This window comes from Drosophila tropicalis, unplaced genomic scaffold, assembly GCF_018151085.1.
Source record: "Drosophila tropicalis isolate 14030-0801.00 unplaced genomic scaffold, ASM1815108v1 contig_443, whole genome shotgun sequence".
In the NCBI taxonomy this organism is placed as follows: Eukaryota; Metazoa; Arthropoda; class Insecta; order Diptera; family Drosophilidae; genus Drosophila; species Drosophila tropicalis.
Genome location: NW_027172907.1, coordinates 4,893,177 through 4,915,715, shown reverse-complemented (window position 1 = coordinate 4,915,715; position 22,539 = coordinate 4,893,177). Strand labels below are relative to the sequence as shown.

The window sequence follows — 22,539 nt, the reverse complement described above, 5'->3', positions numbered from 1 at the left end:
AATTTATGCTACATTTTTATTAAGTGTTGATAAACGTCAAATACTACCCCTTCGAAACTGGTCACTCTGGTGAATTTGGCGCCATTACATTAGTGTCTAGTGCGAATAAAAGGGACGTCTATACTCTTGCAGCATATTTCCGGCTCTCTCTGTGAGAACTGGCGATCTTACTAACTTTTATTCAGGTAAGCTTAAATCAATTTTTACCTAAAATAACTTGATTATTTATTAAATACCGTTATTTTTTAATCCCACAGATTATTAAATTTTAAAAAAATCAAAACACTTGAAGCATCCTAACTCGCGGCATCCAAATGTTTGAAACACATATAACTTTCATAAGAACCGGCGACAAAGAATTCAAATATGAAGCTTTGGGATCCCAGCAGCAGTGCAAGTGCTGTCAGAAAGTTGGCTCCTGAATGACATCTGTCAAACAAATGGTGCAACAAGCTGAATCCCAGCAGCCTTGTGTAAGTGTGTAATCATTTTAATCAAAACGTCAAGTTGTTCATTAGTTTTAAAACACACAACATTCAACTAAATATTTTTATACTGCCTATTTCCACACACTCAATCTCCATCTAAATTCGAAATTCACTGTTATTCGGTAATAGACTTTAAACGCAAAATTCTATGCCATGAACCAGGGCCGCGTTAAGCATCTAATGTTGGTGGTAAATTTTTCAAAAATTGATGTTGCTCCCAGGTTTTTAAGGGAGTATATACGTTACAATTATCGAAAACTGCAAACGTCCAGTTCAGTCTGCAAGAGTAGCCAGGATAATACCAAGGACACAGATAGTTTTGCGAATGGCAGCAGTGCCGTCTATATAGAAAGTCTATATACCAAATGGTCAAAAAATCCAGGATCAGTGGATTCGGTAACTTAACGAAATCAGTCTTAATCTTCAAGTTAGTGGTTAAGCTACGTTTCTTTCCTTTTTTACCCTCAGTCATGGGATGCCTATTTTAGTGGGAAGCCACGTAGTATATCCACTACACCGTCACTGCACAAGCAATCCCAAGTGGGTGCAGATTTGTCACGAAATATGTCATCTAAAAAAACAAAAGATGCAGCAGCAGCTGCACCAGCAGCTGGCCCGGCACCTGCATCAGCGGGTGGAGCAGCAGGGGCACCCGCAGCAGGAGCACCAGCAGCAGGAGCACCCGCAGCAGGAGCACCGGCAGCCGACTGGAAATACATAGATGATCATCTCACAGTGCAGGCTATTATACGAGCGTATCAGGTGCGAGGACATTTAGCTGCCGATCTGGATCCTCTGGGTATTGTTGGACCACCAGGCATTACCTCGGTAGACGGCAAAAAACGACATGCCGCTCAAGCGGTACTGCGGCAGCATTATACCTATGTATTTAGTAAGCATCCAAATATTTCTCTTGGTTTCATGTGCTTCTAAATTCTTCGTTTCCTTAGATGATCTCAATGCCACATTTAAACTGCCGTCTTCTACCATGATCGGCGGTGATGAGCAGTTTCTGCCTTTGAAGTAGGTAAACCCCACGAGAAAGTAATGACATCTACTAAGAATTGCTTCCTTAATGTCTTGACAGGGAAATTTTAGATCGTCTGGAGCGAGTGTATTGTGGTCACATTGGAGTGGAGTACATGCAAATTACGTCTTTGACAAAAACCAACTGGATACGCGAACGATTCGAGAAGCCTGGTGCTATAAGGTTTAATCCTGATGAGAAGAAGCTAATTCTAGAGCGTCTCACACGTTCTACGGGATTCGAAAACTTTTTGGCCAAGAAGTTTACGTCGGAGAAACGTTTCGGTTTAGAAGGGTGCGACATAATGATACCCATCATGAAGGAGATCATCGATAGATCTACCGAATCAGGTGTGGAGTCCTTTTTTATAGGCATGGCGCATCGCGGCCGTCTTAATGTTCTGGCTAATATCTGTCGTAAGCCTATTGCTGATATTTTGTCACAATTCCATGGCCTAAAGGCTACCGATTCGGGATCTGGCGATGTGAAATACCATCTTGGTCTATTTACGGAACGTCTTAATCGAGTAACAAATAAGAATGTGCGCATCACGGTGGTCGCCAATCCGTCACATTTGGAGCATGTGAATCCGGTGGTGCTGGGCAAGGCACGCGCTGAAATGTATCAACGTGGTGATAGCAATGGTAGTAAGGTTCTCCCCATTATCATACACGGCGACGCTTCCTTCTGCGGCCAGGGTGTGGTGTACGAGTCGATGCATCTATCGGATTTGCCATGTTACACAACTTTTGGCACCATTCATATAGTGGCAAACAACCAGGTGGGTTTCACTACAGATCCACGTTTCTCGCGCTCCTCACGTTACTGCACGGATGTCGCCCGTGTGGTCAATGCTCCAATCTTTCATGTAAACGCCGATGATCCTGAGGCATGCATACACTGTGCTCGTGTCTCTACCGACTATCGGGCCAAATTCCACAAAGACGTTGTCATTGACATTGTGGGCTATCGTCGTAATGGTCATAATGAAGCGGATGAGCCCATGTTCACTCAACCCCTCATGTATCAACGCATTCGCAAGCTGCAACCTGTAATGCAAAAATATGCCGAGCAGCTAATCAAGGAGGGGGTCGTTCAGGAGAAAGACTATAAGAACATGATCGCAAAATATGAGAAAATATGCGACGACGCCTTCATCGAGTCAAAGAAAGTGGAGTCCATTAAGGTTTGTGTTATTTATACAAAGTTAATTACGCTAGTTTTCAATCCATAATATCGTGTAGTATTCTACGTGGATTGATTCGCCATGGTCGGGCTTTTTTGAAGGACGAAACCGTTTGAAAGTTTGTCCCACTGGTGTTCGCTTGGAAACCCTTAATAAAATTGGCGAGACATTCTCGAATCCGCCGCCTGCCGAGCACAAGTTTGAGGTGCACAAGTAAGTAGTCGCAAGAAAACAGGCGAAAGAACTGAAAATGAACATCAGCCTTCTTAATCCTTTCGGTTTTAAGGGGAGTCCTTCGTATATTAGCCTTGCGGAAGCAAATGGTAAAATCGCAAATGGCTGACTGGTCTCTGGGTGAGGCTTTCGCCATTGGCTCTTTATTAAAGGATGGCATTCATGTTCGACTCTCTGGCCAGGATGTGGAGCGGGGAACCTTCTCTCATCGACATCATGTCTTCCATCATCAAACTCAGGATAAGGGTCGCTATAACTCCATTGAGCATCTATATCCCGATCAGTCACCTTATGTTGTTTGCAATAGCTCTTTATCGGAGTGCGCCATCATGGGCTTCGAGCACGGCTACTCGATGGCCCATCCCAATACCCTGGTCATATGGGAGGCGCAATTTGGTGATTTTGCCAATACAGCCCAAACGATTATCGATACCTTTATAGCCAGTGGTGAAACGAAGTGGGTTCGCCAATCTGGGCTTGTCCTTCTGCTGCCGCATTCTATGGAGGGTATGGGACCAGAGCACTCCTCCGGTCGCATCGAACGCTTTTTGCAGCTAAGCGATGACGATCCAGATATCTATCCCGATACTTGTGATTGTGATTTCGTAGCTCGCCAACTAATGGACACAAATTGGATTGTGACAAATCTATCGACGCCTGCCAATCTCTTTCATGCGTTGCGTCGGCAAGTGGCCTTAGGTTTTCGCAAACCGTTAATTAACTTTTCACCAAAATCTGTTTTGCGTCACCCATTGGCCCGGAGTCCATTCAGTGATTTTACCGAATGCAGCGAATTCCTGCGAATAATACCCGATACTGGCATAGCAAGCTGTAAACCTGATTGTGTGCAAAAGGTTGTCTTTTGTTCAGGAAAGGTCTACTACGATTTGGTCAAGGAGCGTGAGGAGCACGAGCAAGACGACACTGTGGCCATTATTCGCATAGAACAGGTGATGAAATCTAAAACATATTTGCCCTTGGCCAAGTAATATTCGACAATTGTTTATGCTTTTAGGTCTGTCCATTTCCATATGATATGATAACCAAACAAATTGAACTATATAAGAATGCCGAATTGATTTGGTGCCAGGAGGAGCATAAGAATCAAGGATCTTGGTCCTATGTCCAGCAACGTTTCGAGACCACGTTAATCAAAATGGAAGACGAAACGTGAGTACATTTAATCGATTCATTTAATGATTGCTGAAATCGTTTTCTCATTTTAAACACATTCTAAATGCCAAGGCGCAATCCCAGGCCATGGCCACGCCCACCTGATAAATGTGTGACTTTTTAATTAGTTAGGCGCATTCATTTATGTCTGACAAACTATGCCCAAGGTATTGAGCAAATGATTGGTTTAGTTTTAAATTGTTTTAAATTATTGAATAGCCGAAAATTTACCTTTACTCTCACATACCTAATGAAGATCTTTTAATGTGACACTTGCTACGATATTTCTTAGATGTTGGTAATTGAAAATCAACTGCTACATATCCCTCCATTCACAATGCTGCAAAGTATTTGTCTTTTTTGATTCAATTTGCTTTTGCGTTGTCAGTAATTGGCCTGATTTGTGGCCTCGTTGCCAGATTTGCACTTTGAACAAATTGCGAGACACACAACCATGTCTGTCGATGAGGTGGTAAGCAAAAACTAGCGCAAGGAACTTGGCACAGTTTTTCGGTTGAACGTCCCATTGCCATTTCTTCTATGCAAATATGTATATAACATATACATACATATGTATGTACATATAAATGTATGTACATATAAATGTATGTAGCCAATATATTTTTCTTGTATGCATCTCGCACAATAAACATGAAATGCAACAACTGCATCTGTGAATGATTTATTAAAATAGACCCCCCTCCATCCAGAAATCCAAACTAAATAGACAAATTCATAAGGTTTTAATGAGAGACAAAATCATGGAACAAATTTAAAGGCACTTACTTTAATACAAGGCAACACTTTCGGGTTCCATGTCTGAAATTTTAATTAGAAGTGTATTGGCGGCCTGTTTAGTTCCTTCTCCATCATGGTTGTCTTTTTCTTTCATTGCTTTTTTTTTGGCTACAGCTTCAAGGGAATCATTTGTGTTGGTTGTTAGTTTCAATGGCAAAGTTTTATGTTAGAAAAAATAAATGGCGCAAGGGGCAAACTCAAGAACGACTCGTGCATTTCATGTGCATTCATTGCCATAAACATAAATTTTCAATAAAAATTACCACGCAAATTTAGTTAAATTAGTCACAGCCTTTTAAAAAGAACACCAATTGTAAAGAAGTAGATTTAAATCGATTTATAATTGATTATATACTTATATAATTTAAATGCAATGAATTTTGGCTTGAATCAAAAGGCCAACAGAATGACCATGTGTGTGTGGGGGGTTCAATGAATGGATTGGTATGTGATTATTGGCCATATTGGTTAAGGGGCAAGAAATTCCATTGGGATTTTGCAAATTCATCTTGCATATAAGATATGTATGTACATATGTATCTACCGTATTTGAATTTTCTTCTAACATTATTCATTTTGTTTTGATTTTGTTGTTTTTGTTTCTTTCTTTCTTTCTTTGCTATGTGCTAGTGCACTTGGCCCCAACGGCCTCAAATCTTTTGAATGAAAAATCCCACACATTTATAATATTTAATATCGCAAATTTTGCATTATAAGTACATACATAAATACATACATATCTCTTATGCCTCATCTCTATGTATAAAACATATGCATAAGCTGAATATTTTTTACTCCCTCTTCTTCCCCTTGTATCCCTCAAATAACATTTTTTCTTTGTTGTTTTTCTTAACGCAAATTTAATTTTCTTGTACGAGTAAGCAAGGCGATAATTATTTAAGATTTATCTTAGCTATATTCCGTATATACACAAAATTGAACTGAAAAAAAACTAATCCCCAAAGTCCAGGGAGCCGTTTACTGAATACCCTCAGCCACAGACAGAAGGGCAGACAGAGAGGGAGTGGAAATTTACATAAAACTTTACAGTACTTGATAAGAAATGCGTAACAAAGTTAAGGCCATTTAGAACTTTATGCCATTTGGGTTTTTTAGTATACCCTTTGAAAATGTAGTGTACGAGCAGCTACTAACAAAAAAGAGAACAAATTGCTTAAAGCCTTAGCAATCAATTATGAAAATTGCGCAAACAAATTCTTTGGGTGGTTTTCCTACAAATTCGGTGCATCAGAATGGTCGGTCAATCTTCTCTAGACTCGCACCATGTATGTATGAAGGCCAAGACGACACTAACAAACATTGTCCAGCAGTCCACATTGGGCTATTTGTTTCTGCCCATCATTAAAATATTTATGGCGTGGCTTTGAGGAATGTCAAATTTCTATTTCAAAATCATGGAATTTAGCAAGGTCGTTCAGTCAGTGTGGTGGTCCGAATTTCACATACTCTGGAACAAATATATTTGAAAAATTTTGACACGCAAAAAAACAATTTCCAATTTTAATGAAATGTATGGAGGGATACATACATATGTATTTTTGTTTGCCTTTATATAAATAGCTGTGGGTTATTCATTTATGAGTCACGAGACCGGAAGGGAGAACGGCTATGCATATATTGATAAATGGTTATGTCCAGATCGAAGCAGCAATTTGGTTTGTCTGTACAATTTATAGTGGCGGAAATCATTTACTTTGTCCGATTTGTCTTATTTTGGCGATATTTTGGCTTAGCTTATATTAATTTCTGTCATTTATGATTGAAACAGTATAACGATGGAAATTTTTAGGAAATGGTTATGGATTGTATATATGTAGATATTTTTATTTCAAGCCCAGGAACCTCATTTTCTTGACACCCGCCCGGATAGATCAAAGTTTCATTTCTTTATTTTTTATTTTTTTGATGGACTGAGTGGAAAAAGGCATTTTATGATGTTGATGATGATATGTGTCAGTGTTTCGATTGAGACCAGAAACGAACCAGAAGAGTGTAGAATAGAATAAAACAGCATAGAACCGAACCGAACAGAACAGAACAGAACAGAACAGCCGAGAATAGGACTAGGTAGAGAGAGGTACTAGGCACCATCACCGTTCAAATACCTAGACCTATTTATAAAAATTAGTTTAGGAATTTCTAAGAGACGGAGACCAGAACCCCATCATGGCTAACAAAATGTTTTTGCTTTTGAGGAGGAGAAGAAAAAAAGGAGGTGGCATTGATTCAGGGCCAGGGCAAAGAAGAAAAAACAATAATTCGTTTGTGTTTTGTTATTTTGATTTTTTCATTCAGTTTTTTTCTATAAATAAATTGGCGCAAAGGAAAAAGAAAAACAAAAAACCGCAGGGGCGTGTCAAGAAGTGAGGAGGCGGCCGGGTGGTTGGTTCATTGGGTTGGTGGAGAAGCGCTTTTTATACAGGAGAAACTTTTTGAAAATATGTAAACAAAGTAAATAGATTTTATGAGTAATTTTTATTGGTTTTGCTTATAATACATATTGCTTGTTGTTGTTGTTGATGGCGGCGTCAACGAGTCAAAAGGAAAAATTAATAAATAAAAATTTTATAAACGGGAAAAACCATTCGCATAACTGAAATATTTTCTATTATATCTTTATTAAACAATTGAATATATATATTTTTTTTGCTTGTTTTTGGTTTTGTTTATAATTACAGTTTGCTTAATATTTAAGGTGGTGTTGTTGTTGTTGTTTTTGGCAAACATTTAAATTGAAAATAGGTTTATTTGCATTAAATTTAATACGTCACTTAGCAGCGACTAATTTTTACATTTTAGATATACAATTTTATATATATGTATATGTTTTTGTCGTACACATTTGGAATATAAGTTTACATGCAAAATTGGATTTCTATTGTACAAATTACAATTATACAGCTCTCTAAAAACATTAGTAATAACAATTAACTAAGCTCTAAACGTATTTACAAAAAAAAAAAAAAAAAAAAAACCATATACTAACTATTGTGTGTGTGTGTGTAAAATAGTTTACAAATATACATAGGATATATAGACGAACGATACACACTACATGCATATAATTTAAATTGCTGAATGTCGAGTTGAGATCGTTAAAAAAAAAAAAAAAAAAAAAACATTTTTTTCTTTCTTTAATTCCACTCAAAATGATGGCTACACATAGAGGAGAGTGCAACGGGTTAACAAATCACAAATGGTTGAAAGGAGCAGGAAGGGCAAGGGGAAGTGGCCCATTTGTGTAGCTATTTGCCCGAGCTGGAGGTGGTTGGCGGGAGGGGGAAAATGGGAAAGGGAAATGGGGAGCGGGAACTGGACTTAACTTACACCATATTCCATATGCTGTAACTTCGTGCTCGTCGCTCCTCTTCGGCAACCTGTTCATAGTCAATTTCCAAATACTCCTTGCCACCAAATCGTACCTTACGACCCGTATATTTCTTGATATAGCTTATATGGGCGGGCACCTCTTTACCCTCGATTTCGAGCTTATAAGAAATGCTGGTAATTCGCTCCAATACCCGACCACGTTTCCAGCGCACCTGGGTCTTGCGATAACGCTCCGCATAGAGCACAAGATCTCCGATTTTGTATTCTCGCACATGGAGGCAGGACTTCAATGGTTTGGCTGTGTCTGTCTCATCTGGATCCACGTTATCCACCTCGTCGTCTGTCACATAGGCGATGGCCTTCTCAATGGTTTCAATTTCTGGCACTTTGGGCTCCTCCGTTTCGGGTTGTATGAAAAAGGAATCGCTAATGGAGAGTCGTCGTTTTTGTCGTTTAATAATTACTTTCTTTTTGATTTTACGTTGCTTAGGCGCTGGAGTAGGCTCTGGCTGTGGCTCGGGTTCTGGATCTGTCAGAGGTGACAACTCCTCCTCCACCTCTGTTCCGGTTTGTTGGCCATCATCGATGACTTCGGCATTAATTTCACTTTCACCATTTTCTTTCTGCTCCTTAACAGTGGTCACCACTTGTTGGGCCTCTTGACTTGGCTTGGCTATTTTCTTAGGTGGCGTCAGTTTGTTGAGCCTCGATGATAGCTCAGTGATTTTATTCTTATTCCTTAATATGCTTTTCAGCTTATCATCATTATTAGTTGGCTCATCCTTCTCTTTCTCCTTATCCTTATCTTTATCTTTGTCAATGCTGTTTTTTCGCACCAACTTTTTCAGATGCGGAGTTTTCTTCTTTGCCACAGATATCTGCTGCTGGTTGCCGTTTTTCGTCTCATCGTTTGTTTGGTCGACAACAGTTTCAATCTTCACCGGCTGTACGGGACCGGAAAGTACTTTCAGCTCTGGCATGGCGGCTAGACTGTCGCTGGTATCCGTATGTGTCTTATCTTTTGTATCAGCGACCGATTCCGATTGCTGTTGCTGCTGCTGTTGCTGTTGTGACTGCGGCGGCTGTTGTTGTAACGATGACTCTTCGTGCGACACTTCGCTCAATGTTGCAGCTATTTGTGGCGGCGCTGACTTCTCGGCGGCGGCGGCTTCAATGTCATCAGCGATGGCCACCAGATGATCGGGCGTTGGTGGTGCCTCGAACGATGAAGCATCTGACTGATTAATGGGTTTTTTGGACTCGCTTAATGAGCTACTAATTACAGGCGACGACGATATGTGCGAAGAATCTTCCGCAGCGCTGTTGCTACTGCCAGCGGGGGGAGGCACCACCACCACCACAACGACCGGTGGCTCGGCAATCACCAGTTCAGCTACTTTCTCAGTATGATTGTGACTAGTTCGATCGATGGTTTGCACTTGATTAGTATCGACCCCAACGATATTTATCTGTTCTGGCTGCGTGGATGCTGCTCCTTCTGTTGTGGATGCTGCTGGTGTTGATTTGTCGGTTACCCCTGTATTTGCTGGTATTGATGCGGTCGTAGCTTCGTCTCCTTTGTCGCTTTTGGCAAGCGATTTGGTTTTGATTTTGGCAGGGATTGCATCTGCATTATTGACCTTTGGCGTTGACAATTGTTCATTTGTTGGTGTCGTCGTTGTCGCCGGTTTTTGCTGCAGTTTTGGCTGCAGTTTTGTCGTCTCCTTTGCAATGCCGGAAGATATTGTTGTTGTTGTCGCCCTGGCGCCCATTAATTTCTCCTTTTTACGCTTTACAATCGCCTCCGAATCGGATGGTCGTCTTTGTGTATGAAGTGCATCGATCTGTGCTACCAAAGGCTCAATTTTAATCTTGGACGGTTCCACGGCAGCAATTGATGCACGTCGCGGATTCTTTGCCTTTACAATGATTTTCTTCTTGATCTTGTCTCTTACAGGTGCCGCCACAGCCGCTACCGTATCCAATGTGATTGATTCACTGGGCAGTGCTGTTGGTGGTGTTGGCGTCATTGTTGTTGTTGACGGCGCCTCTGTTGTTGCGGTCGCTGTTTCAGTTGTTTTGTTTTCTTCATTTGCCGGTTTCCCCTTGAGTTCACTACAGACTTTCTTCAGAAAGTCAATTTTCGTCTGCACAGAAGGTGTAGTTGTACGGGGAGATACATGTCCTGGTGCAGGTACAGGTGGCGGCGGAGGTTCGGAAGGAGTGGGAACAGCACTCTTTTGTGTTTCACTAATGTGATTCTCTGTTGTCAGCGCTTTGAATTTCTCAGCAGAATTCTCCCCTATGTGATTCTGTTTTGTGTTCAACTTGTCTTTTACTTTGGCTTCTGCCGTGTCTAAAGCTGATAATTTTCTTATTTGCTCTTCTTTTTCATCGACATCCTTGTTCTCCTCTTGTTTTTGCTCATGGAGTGGCGCACTTTGGTTTGTTTTTGATTCTTGCTCCTCCTCCGCCTCATCAAAGCAACTTCGCCGCCTCACCTTTTTAACAAAACGAAATGCTACTGCTGGTGGTGCTGGAGCTGCGGATGCTGATGATGTGGCTGTTGCTGGATCTGTTGCTTTGACAACGGCTGTCTGAATTGGTGTCTCTGTTTCGCTTTCGGTGCTATATTGCTTTAGAACACCTTTCACTTCACTTAGGGCCCCAGAGATGCGCGCTTTCAATTTGTTTAGACGCTCAATCACATCTTCGGGTTTTTCTTCAACCGAATCCTGGCTGCGCATGCGACGTTGTCGCCGTAATCGTGTACGTTCCGGTAGTACAGATTCGGATACATCATCGCGGCTCGAAGAAGTACGTTTGAGATCGCTTAGAAGCAATGGTGTTGGTCGAACTGCTGTTGTTGTCTCTAAATTGTTGCGTATACGACTTGTTGGCGGTGCTTCCGATGTGGATGGATGAACACTGTTGGCATGGCGGTTACTACTCGCTAGTGGCAGTGTTGTTGTTGCAACTGAGGGCTTAAGTTCATACTTCATGTCGTTAATTTGTTGATTATCGTTGCGGACTTTGATGATGCTGTTACTGCTGATGTTGTTGTCTTCCACCTCCGAAGGTGAATCGATTTGATCGGGATAAACGTCTCCAACAGCAGCAGCAACAACAATGGCGGCGGCTTCGCTATCCTGCTCTTCGCTAACTTTGCTCACAGTCATGTCCGCACATTCACAGCTGGTGGCAACCTGTTTAGTTTGTCCCACCGCACCCACAGAAGAAAAAAGCACTTCGATTATATCGCTCAAAAAATCAATCAATTCAAGATCGAATTGTTTTCGCGCCAACGGAAATGGGCAGTCGCATTCCCCGGCCGCAAGAAACGTGTGTACGGCACTCTTAAATATTTCTATATTTGGACGCGTTACTATCGAACCGTTAGATTTGACGTGTGGTTGGTATTGGTGGTGCTGATGCTGCTGATGATGATGGTGGTGGTGGCGGAGCTGCTGCTGCTGCTCGTCCACTTGCTCTGACGACGTTTCGCGCGTGTCTGAGAGATCGACGGCCAGCAGCTGGTGGTTGGAAGCAGTGCCATATTCATCTATTGTTTGCTCCCTACTTGCTAAGCATATTGACTTCACCCGCTGCCGCTGGCACTCCCGTGACCATTCATTATGCTCTTCATTTGCTAAAATTTTACTCGCCGCCTTATTCATATTTAGCTCATCTCGAGATTCCTTTTGCTGATTTCTCTCTAATTTGCTTTGCTCGTATAATTCGTGTTTATTTTTGGCCACATCCATGGCGTCGACGCTGTAGTCGTAGCGATGATCATCGTCGTATCTCTGCTGCCGCCCGAAGGCGTCATTAAAATTTTCCGCCTGTTGATGCTCAATTTCCATTTTTTGCTCGCCAACACCTTTGGCTAGCGCTTCCTTCTCCTTCTGTCCCTGCTGCTGCTCCTCCACCTTCTCATCCTCTTGCTGTACTTTTACGTTCAAGTTGAATGTTTTTATTTGCTCAAGAGCATTGGGTTCATTATCAAACGTCCTACAATGTGTCTCCTTCTCATCCATGTCTATTTCTGTGATTTCGTCGTGCTGGCTCGTCGATGCCGTCATCGATGCCGTGGTTGTTGTTGTTTTTGGTGAGGGCACCAAAACCGTAAGATCCGTGGGCGGCGTCGTTGGCGTCGGCTGGCTGCTTTGATTTCCATGCCCAGCAACATTGGCATTTACCCATTTACCATATAGATTATTGAGTAGGTTAACAAATTGGTATTTAATTGTTGGAGATTCCATGTGCACCACCACCTCATTAGACCTGATAGAGGCTGGTGTCAGCTGCTGTTGCTGCTGCTTCTGCTTCTGCTGGTTTATGCTCGTCACGCTGCTGATTCGACTTGGAAAACTTAGATCATTTTTTGGCATTCGAGTGTGTTGAATGTGGGGGAAGCAAAACTGTTGCTGATTAAAGTAAACATGTGAAATTTTTGGTGTCATATGCAGCTGCTCTCGATGTTCTTGGTCTATTGGTTCTTCTTCTAAAGGAAATCTATTCTTGTGGCACTCGGTATTTGGTATTTTTTCATAGGAAAGTGGCCCAATGTCTTTCTCTTATAGTATAATTCGTTGTTTCTTACAGTTTGTAGTTGTTGCCAATCACCATGCTGTTGCCTTCCATGGTGATGATGCCGATGCTCCTGCTGCTGCTGATGATGATGTGATGGAAACCGCTGAGGCGCATTTGGCGTTGTTTGTATTAACGGAAATGGCACTTCCTTTTGAACATCATTTATTTCCGAATTATGAATATTTTTAGACATTGTATTAATGATGCTCTTCGTCTCCTTTGCCCATTTGTAAAAAGCGTCTATAGATTATGTTTGTTATAATGTTGTTGTTGGCCTATATATGTACCTATGTGTATATATATTTTTTTTCTGTTTTGTATTCTTGTTGGTGTTGCCTTCAAGTGTTGCACTCAACACGTTGCAAGTGAAACTGAGGCAACGCCGTGCAATTATTCAACGGCCAATCAAGAGAGCAATAAAACAAAGAAGAAATACAAACAAGAGTTTCCTTGTTGCTCGACAAAAGATGCCAAATCAATGATCATTCAACAGTCTTAGGTTATTTGAAATTAGAATTTAATTTAAATGTGGCGCGTGGGAAATAAGAGGAGTCGTCCAAATACCCTAAATTCGAATTTGAACAAATCTCTGTAAGAAATTTTACATAAGCTTCTTCAAATGGGGCGGCAGACGATTCAATGTTGACTCATTTCTACATGCATAACCCCCCATTAATTTGTTGGTTATCTACCTTGAACTCGGCACCATCCGGAGGCCAAATTATCTCTCTTTGTAATTTTCCCCCAGGTTGTGTGCCTGCCTTCTCGAAAAAAGAGCATAAACAAGTTTTCACATCATTTTCGAAACAATGCTGTCAATAGAGGTCGCGCGTGGTTTTATACACAAGATCTAAATATATACATACATACATGTACATACATATATACATATGTATAAAGAAATCCGACTATATAGACTAGATAAATGTGTCAGCTTGCCAAAATGCTTTTTTGCAGGCTACCAGCGACAAAAAAAAAGGCAACACCACAAAAAGAACGAACAATACGCCAAAGAAATTAAATAGAAATCGGCCAGCGCCAAAATACTATTGTTCAAATAGACCTCTACCATATATATCGTAGCTAGCTATAGCATGTCTGATGATAGTTGTAGTATTGGTTATTTTGGCAGCAACATCTTCTGCTAAATCGTGCCGGCTGCTGTGCAGCATGCGGAATATAAATTACAAATATATAATGGGTGTCCAAGAGTTCTAATATCTTTTCTTAATTTTTCTGATACGCCTACTCACTCTTACACAGCCGGTGTATATCCTATCATGGACGTCCGCCAAATTCGGCGCCATCTACTGGCAATAAGGTCCGGCATTATAATGAATACAGGGCTTTCATGACCAGCATTTTTGGTGAGCTCACCGAGGATAATAAGCAGCGGCTTGAGCGGATTGTCAAAGAACAGCAGTTGCGGGCTAAGAAGGCCAGTAGTAGCAGTAATGGAAAGACTGCTAGCCAAGGCGAAGACAAACCGAAAGCCAAATCTAGTAAAGACGACAAGAAGGACGACAAGAAGGATGACAAAAAGGGTAAACCTGGAGCAACGACTGCTCCTCCTCCTCCACCATCACCACCGAAACAAGATAATAAATCTACAACAGCGTCGGCGCCCAAAGGTGACATGAATCAAGCTGATAAAAATAAAGGCAAGATGGACACCAAACAAGAAAATTCTAAAAAAAGCCCCTACAGGCGGAAGCAATAATAATAACGAGAACCTCAAGAAACCGACTAAGTAGTAGCGACGTGACGTCTAATTGTTAATTAACGTATCACCCTAAATATAAACGAAAATGCAAATAATGTTTTCATTTCTTGTTTATTCCTAGTTGTAATTTGTAATTAAAAACCCTGATGTCCCTTCCCTTGCTTAATACTTCCAAAAATTTGGATTCTGTTCCATCCTTCGCTGAAAATTGATGTACCAATTTTGAACGACAGAAAAAGGCACATATGATGTACTGCTGGCGGGTGAAATGTCTTGAGCTCCTACACAAAAGCTTGAGGCATAATTGAAGAAGTTTTCCAGCATGCGCTGTCCAAACTGTTTGTTGTCATTGACGCTTGACTGAAATATAATATAAGTTCAGAGATTAACAAAGGACGCTGTTGAGGTTAAAGCAAATAGTTACCACAGCTGGTGTTTGTTGGGCCACTGTTATTTCTGGCTCTATTGAAACTCCTATTTGGGCAATGGTTGATATCTCCTGTGCTCCAAAGACCATCCCATGAGAATGTGCTTCTAGTTCGTGGCTCTTTTTAAGTTGCGCTATCTTAAAAATTGCTGAAGGTTTGTTGTTGTTTATGTGGCCCAGGTACTGCCAAGTCGGCGCTGCATTCGCATCTGGCCAACTGAAGTATATAGCTGCTGCTGTTCCCACAGGAAGCGGTGTCATGCCCGTTAAAAAGACCACTATATAATTAACCGATTCAATGTCAGGCACATTTATGAGCAATTTGTTTTCGTCGACAGCGGCGAAGTCAGTTTGAGGCTGCAAGGGCAACGATTCAAATAGTTAATGAATTTGTACAAACAATAAGATTTATAATTAATGAACTCACCAAACGTCCTGATATTATAAGGCCAAACATTTTTTAATATCGGTTGGAGAATACTCTAGAAATGATGTAAAGTTGCTGGAGTCTTTTGCTTTAAATGGGAACTAGATTCAATGAACTGGTTCTGGTTCTCGGAAAAAGGAACCACGGCCGAAAAATATAAACAAACGAAAATAAATTTTTAAAATATATGAAAAAATATTTAAGTGATGTGACAGGGATGATATTTATAACTACTTTTAACACATTTACAAAATATACAGCAGGCATTTGATTAACTCGTTACTACTTAGTGAACTGTGATTTTTACGAATGTGATTGTGACTGACAACATCTGTAATTTTAAATAGAAGAGGCGGCAATTTAAATGTTTTTATTGATGTTAAATATTTATTGTTTTTTATATAACCTAATATTTTTTTTAAACAAAAGTTGCAACTTTTTTTTTCCATTTAGTTAGTGACAAGTTGTCAAACTCATTTGTGAGTAGTCACAGTTGTACACAGATCTTGCGACTAGTGACTGCGAATGTTAGACCGAACAGCATTAGAAATAAAACAAAACAAAGCGTAGAGACGGCGCAAGCGATTTTTTTTTTTTGGTGTTAAAATAATGGCCGGGCTCTTACACCTAACAAAATTGTGCAGCAAAAACGCCCAATTGGCCCACATCTGCCGCAGCACATACACCACAATTGGCAAGGGAGGCCACAACCACGTGCAACCAAGAGTTGTAAGTTCTTTTTTTTGCGCTTAGTTTATTTAATTTCTGCTCGTGCCCTGATTCAAGGCCACCAAAAAGAAAAAAAATACCAAAAATAAATTATCTTGACTAGACCAAACAGATTATTTAATAATGACGTGCAAAACTTTAAAAAGTGCGTCGTTAATCTAATAGAATAGTAGGTCAGGCAACAGTTTGCGTGTGTGTTGTTTTGGCCCTTAACAAGACTTTGAGACTTTAACAAGTTGCTTCCTTTCGTTGCAGCAAGTATAAAAACATAAATAATAGAGCCAAAACAGAACACACGCAGGCCAAAGAGGTCTGACCAAATCTCTGCCGGACCCACACAAGCCCGAGCTCAAGATGGGACGCACTGAGCGCCACCGCCAACGCCGTGGTCACTCCTTGACCTCTATCGAATCGTCACCAGCAATAAACCAATCTTTCCATGCTCTCTGCGTAGAATTGAATAAGCAGGGATGGCTTAATCAAACACAGTTATCTGCCCGAATATATGATTCAACCGGACGGGGGCTCTGTTCCAAGCGCCGTTCATTTCACCCAGGCGATGAGTTGATACGGCTGCCCGTCCAATGCCTAATTAGTATAGCCACTCTACAGACAGATGAACAATTTAAGAATTTATTTAACAAAGACCTCTTCGACAAGGATTCGCGCATGTCATTTCAGAGCCTCATGGCCTGTTATCTAATGTACCACACACACTTGAATGAATCTACGTCATCGGGATGCTCGGAATTAAGTGCCTATGGAAAAACACTTCCACGGACCTACTCGACGCCATATTTCTGTTCCATGTCCGAATTGCAATGCTTGCCGGAAGCATTGCTGGAACGAACTGTGGCCCAGAATCGCCAAATACGCGATGACTATCAAATACTGAAGACTCTGGTGGGAGCTGCAGCCTGTGATTGCTGTAACCAGACATATTGCCAGGACATTTGGAGTTTGAGTGACTTTCGTCTTGCCTATTTTGCAGTCAACTCGCGCAGTGTTTACGTTAATGCCAGCCAGCTTATGCTGCAAATGAAACTGAAGTCCGAGCATAATCACTTTCGGGATCTAATAAAGGGAGACACGAATTTGGCATTGGCTCCATTTCTAGACCTCTTTAATCACTGCGATGCAGTAGAGACATCAGCAAGGTTAGAAGGCAAGGAATATTGTATAACTCTTCACGAAGCATCTAAAGTCATTGATCCTTATAGTCAAATATTTATTAGCTATGGGGCTCTGCCAAATTTTAAATTACTGACGGAGTATGGATTTTGGCTAGAACATAATTCCCATGATTACTTTGAATTTAAATTGTTAGACATAGAGCAATTGATCCGCTATTCAAAATCACTTTGTTCGCAGAGCTATCACAGAAATATCTTTAAGTTTATACGCGAACATAATTTGGACGATCAAATGTTTGTCCATCTTGATGACGGCTGCTCTCACAATCTTCGTGTGGTATTGCATATTATCTTTCACCAAGATTCGTATTTTCCAAATGTACTTAATCAGATTGCTTTTGGCGACGCCAATCAGTTTGATAATGTTCAGCCGGAGTTGGATTATTTGGTGACTTACAAAATAAAGGAATATCAGGAATTTGCGACAGCTCTGGAAAGATTGCCACAGCTTACGGAAAGTGGAATTGTGGCTCGCACATATTTATTGGAGTGTGTGCGATACCTTGGCGACTTTATGGCGAAACACTGTCCCCCAATACAATAAGATTAGTTTAGAGATAAACTCGATTAGAAATATGTTTAGTTTGTTCTAATACATAGTTGTATATAGTTGTATTTCATTTGTAAATTGTAATTTTTCAGTTGTACTCTACGCTTGTAAAGGGAGAAGATGATGGTGGTGATGCCAAATCAAAGAAGATTACTCCATTTACACCTACACCAGGAAGCAAACTCCTGGGTGGCGTATTCGGTAAAAAAGCTAAAGGTAAGAACTTAGTGGAGAACAAAACAAAAATATGGCATACAACGAAATTCTACATAGGCATTTAAAAACTACAAATCATGTTTAAATACACACTATTAGATTTTAATTATTAAATATGTTTAAACTATTCTATTAACTCGAGTTTAACTCTTCAATGTTCTTAGGCAGTATGATCGCCCTTTTTTTATATTTTGAATATAGATTGTTTGTAAAAACAAAAAAATACAACAACTTGTGTTCCAATTACTTTCGTCAACAACAATCCGTAATGTCGAGTAGAAATCGCATTATCCGATAGAACCGAGAAAATCAAGACAATGACATAAAGTCCATAGATGGAGACCCAAATTTATTAACAAATAAAATGCAAAACTCAGAATAAAAGAAGAATCATGGAAATTACTTAAAATTATCGGAGTTCTTTTTCGAAATAACCAACCATTTCAGTCCTTCCGAGAATATCCTGTTCGAAAAATGAAATGTCTGCTATAATTACTAAATATAAATAATTTAATATCTTAGCTTTTTCAAGGACTTTTCAAAAAATAATTGTCAGATTTCTCCTTGTGACAAACCCGTTTCTCCTGAATCTATTATTTGTTTTTTTTTTTTTTGTTGCTTGTAACCTTGTTTGCGTATTAATTAATCAATTTGAACTAACCAAATTGATTGTTTTTGTGTAACTACACTGAGATCGATCTAATTTGTAACAAAAGTCGCCCAAAATGCTCGTTTGCTTGTTCGTTTTGTTGTGTTGAGCACCTGTTTGGATTTTGCTGCATTTAAGTGAATTCAATCCAGGTGCAACATCAGCCCCGGCAGTAGCAACAACGCTTCGACAACAACAACAGCATCGACGACAACAACAACTACAACAATCACGACAATGTCACGTTCATATAGGAGGTAGCGGCACTGATGGCGGCACAGCACTTGGTAAATTGGATGCACCAGAGGTAACCTCACAGGATATGCTTAGGGCTATGATGGCATACATCTGGCCCAAAGAGGATCCCCTAGTTCGCAAGCGGTAATAAACAATTCGCAAATGCATATATACTATACCTAAAAACATTATTGAATTCCTTCATGTTAGGGTGGGAATATCCCTGGGTCTACTGGCTGGATCAAAACTGTTAACTGTCTGTGTACCATTTTTGTTCAAAGGCGCCGTGGATACCATGACCACACTGAATATGGATACTGCCCCCGATGCAGTGCTCTCAACGGCCACAGCTCTACTTTTGGGATGTAAGTAGACTACAATTCATACATTTTAATTGGCTCTAATGATTTGTATTGCTTGCCTTTTGCAGATGGTATTGCACGAGCAAGTGCAGCCGGTTTTAATGAGCTACGCAATGCAGTTTTCGCTAAAGTAGCCCACCATTCCATACGTAAAATAGCCAGCAATGTGTTCCTTCATTTGCATAATTTGGATTTGGCGTTCCATTTGAATAAACAGACCGGCGCCTTGTCAAAGACAATTGATAGGGGATCGCGTGGAATTAATTTTGTACTCTCCGCCATGGTGTTCAATATTGTGCCGACAATATTCGAATTGGCCCTCGTTTCCAGTATCCTGGGAATCAAATGTGGCCTAGCATTCGCCGGCGTTAGCATGGGCTGTGTGGGCATTTATGCTGTATATACGCTGAGCGTCACCCAATGGCGAACACGTTTCCGTGTGTACATGAATCAGGCAGAAAATGAGGCGGGCAACAAGGCGGTAGACTCACTTATCAACTACGAGACCGTAAAGTACTTCAACAATGAGAAATACGAGGCCGGTTGCTATAACGAAGTGCTTAAAAAATACGAGGCAGCTAGTCTAAAGACATCTTCCAGTCTGGCATTGCTTAACTTTGGACAAAATGCCATCTTCAGCAGTGCCCTCAGCTTGATTATGGTTTTGGCGGCGAAAGAGATTGCCCAAGGCAACATGACAGTTGGCGATTTGGTCATGGTCAATGGGCTTCTCTTCCAGTTGTCGATTCCACTAGGTTTCCTGGGCAGCGTCTATCGTGAGGTCCGTCAGGCTTTACTTGACATGCAAGCCATGTTCACCCTAATGAATGTAGACAGTCGCATCCAAACGAAGGCCAATGCCCAGCCGCTTTTTGTGGACAATAACAACTCGTCAATTGAATTCCGTAATGTGAGCTTTGAGTATGAGCCGGGTAAGCCCATCTTTAGAGATTTGTCCTTTACCATACCTGCCGGTAAGAACGTGGCCATTGTGGGAGGCTCGGGGTCTGGCAAATCTTCAATGGTACGCCTTCTTTATCGTTTCTTTGAGCCCAACTCGGGCCAAGTGCTTATTGGTGGTCAGGATATCAACAGCGTTGATTTAGACAGTCTGCGCAAAACTATTGCTGTAGTGCCACAGGATTCCGTACTGTTCCATAACACCATCGAGCACAATATTCATTATGGCAACTTAAGTAAAACACATCAAGATGTAGAGAATGCGGCTCGTATGGCTGATCTTCATGATTCCATCATGAGCTGGCCGGCACAGTACAACACCGCTGTTGGTGAGCGAGGACTAAAGCTTTCTGGCGGCGAAAAACAGCGAGTGGCCATTGCTAGGGCTATACTCAAGAATACACCCATTCTTATTTTCGATGAGGCCACCAGCAGTCTGGACTCGATAACCGAACATGTAAGCTTTATTTTTCCTGAAAATAATTCTCAATCGATTTGAACCATTGTCTTTGTTGCCAAATTTACAGAATATTCTACAGGCTCTAAGTCGGGCGACATCGGGTCGCACTAGCATTTGCATTGCCCATCGGCTGTCCACAGTAAAAGATGCTGATGAGATATTGGTTTTGGAAAATGGTCGTGTAGGTGAGCGGGGAACACATTTTGAACTGTTACGACAAAATGGACTCTATGCACGCCTGTGGGAGACGCAGACTCAGCAATTTGACCCAAGTCGTTTGACAGAAGACGTCGATGGCCCAAAGGAAGCAGCCAAGGCGCTTTAATGAAATATTCAAACAATTGTAATGTTGAGGCTATAGTGATGGTCATGTGTTTTAGATTTAACATTCAGACATATAAATATATATACTTGCATATATGTATGTATATATATATATATGTATATGTATATAACCAAATTAAGCAATCAATTTCACAACCCAATGCGCTAAATTTATGGTAGAGTTTTGTTCACATTTTGCGCCCAAAGTCATATTGTGTCGTTTGTAAATATAGTTTTATGTATATGTAAAACAAAATTATGTATATATATATTGGTACTGCACAGTAAAATATGCCTGCCTGCGGCGTAATATAGTACATTTTTATAAGGTATAAGCAAATTTTAAAGCGACATTTGCTTGTGTTCCATGCGGACAATTGCCAAGTTCTATCACAAAATTTACATATTTAGCATAGCTGACATCATCATGATCGATAAGCCTCATCCTGAAGACATTGCAGGACATGTCTGCCGACGCGGATGGGCAAAAACATTAACCTATCCAAAGGACAACCGAATCGTCCTTAAAGTTATTAGCATATTTCGGTTTTTTCGTTGATATCTACAGAATGAGATCATCAAAATTTCGGGTCATCTAAAGGATGCAGGGCGTAAAGTTTTCGAAAAAGGTTCCTTTTTCATGCTATCCGAAGGACATTTCAGGACATATTGAAGTCAGTGGACGCCCATGAACAAGGACTTCCATCTGGCCCAAGGATGCCCATCCATCCTTTTTTTTTGCCTTGTAATTTTTTCCAAGTCCCATATTGAAGCAAATGATAAAAAAATCTGAAGATCGGTAGAACCTTTGTACTATTTATGTATAGACCTAAATAATTGGAACTTGTTTGCAACACTTTCGTCCTGATCCTTTAAAGGAATCGCGAAATATTTAACCTTTTGTCAAAAACAGAAAAGTCCTTGTATCTCAGCTTCATGAAGTACGTCACAGGATCTTCATCGAGGACTACCACCAGACAAATGGTCGTCCTGAACGTCCCTGAAATGGCTGAGTTTCCTGCGCCTTTTTGGAAATTTTTCTGACGTTTTTCGTCTTTTCGTTCTGCAACAGGATATGCGGATTTTAGAGCTTAAAAACGATAAAGCGATAATTTTCTCGAGGCAATATTTCCGCGAGACATTCATTCCTTTTTGGAGTCTCCAGTATCAGGACTTTCAATCTGCATTTAGGGATTTTCAATATCCTTTTAAATGTGTAACATACTTTTGGGCATTTGAATTTTAGAATTTAACCGCCAGGCTGTTTTTTTGAATTCGGCGGGCAACGAAATTTGAAGTTTAAATGACGAAATTCGCACTGGGGAAAATATGAAATACCAGGCCAACAGAATTACTTAGTAGGTGACTGCTTTAAAATTTTTATGAAATGTGTAACGGACTTTTAGGCATTTGAATTTTTAAATTTATCCGC

At 40.7% G+C, this 22,539-nt stretch overlaps 5 protein-coding genes across 6 annotated transcripts; 3 read left to right on the top strand and 2 right to left on the bottom strand.

The window, feature by feature from the left end:
• Positions 1–485: 485 nt before the first annotated feature.
• Positions 486–14,668, top strand: LOC137573719 (2-oxoglutarate dehydrogenase complex component E1-like). Its single transcript, XM_068285726.1, has 8 exons — positions 486–884; positions 957–1,380; positions 1,439–1,511; positions 1,576–2,701; positions 2,760–2,914; positions 2,988–3,885; positions 3,951–4,105; positions 14,114–14,668. Exons 1-8 carry the CDS (start codon positions 642–644, stop codon positions 14,568–14,570), a joined length of 3,531 nt encoding a protein of 1,176 aa, XP_068141827.1. The 5' UTR covers positions 486–641; the 3' UTR covers positions 14,571–14,668.
• On the bottom strand, positions 7,384–13,179 carry LOC137574252 (enolase-phosphatase E1). Its single transcript, XM_068286446.1, has one exon. The coding sequence runs from the start codon at positions 12,718–12,720 to the stop codon at positions 8,251–8,253; it is 4,470 nt and encodes a 1,489-aa protein (XP_068142547.1). The 5' UTR covers positions 12,721–13,179; the 3' UTR covers positions 7,384–8,250.
• On the bottom strand, positions 14,666–15,587 carry LOC137573723 (protein OPI10 homolog). The gene is made up of 3 exons (XM_068285730.1): positions 15,428–15,587; positions 14,998–15,357; positions 14,666–14,933 (listed from the first exon to the last, which is right to left on the bottom strand). Exons 1-3 carry the CDS (start codon positions 15,455–15,457, stop codon positions 14,736–14,738), a joined length of 588 nt encoding a protein of 195 aa, XP_068141831.1. The 5' UTR covers positions 15,458–15,587; the 3' UTR covers positions 14,666–14,735.
• A 426-nt stretch (positions 15,588–16,013) lies between these two features.
• Positions 16,014–17,908, top strand: LOC137573722 (SET domain-containing protein 4). The gene is made up of 2 exons (XM_068285729.1): positions 16,014–16,156; positions 16,412–17,908. The coding sequence occupies exon 2, from the start codon at positions 16,511–16,513 to the stop codon at positions 17,891–17,893; it is 1,383 nt and encodes a 460-aa protein (XP_068141830.1). The 5' UTR covers positions 16,014–16,156; positions 16,412–16,510; the 3' UTR covers positions 17,894–17,908.
• On the top strand, positions 16,020–21,424 carry ABCB7 (ATP binding cassette subfamily B member 7). 2 transcript variants are annotated; one of them, XM_068285728.1, is made up of 6 exons: positions 16,020–16,156; positions 17,992–18,115; positions 19,019–19,145; positions 19,212–19,366; positions 19,432–20,780; positions 20,851–21,424. In XM_068285728.1, exons 1-6 carry the CDS (start codon positions 16,037–16,039, stop codon positions 21,106–21,108), a joined length of 2,133 nt encoding a protein of 710 aa, XP_068141829.1. In that variant the 5' UTR covers positions 16,020–16,036; the 3' UTR covers positions 21,109–21,424. The 2 variants fall into 2 exon arrangements, with proteins under 2 accessions (XP_068141829.1, XP_068141828.1); XM_068285727.1 differs by having other exon boundaries at positions 18,917–19,145.
• Positions 21,425–22,539: the final 1,115 nt, after the last annotated feature.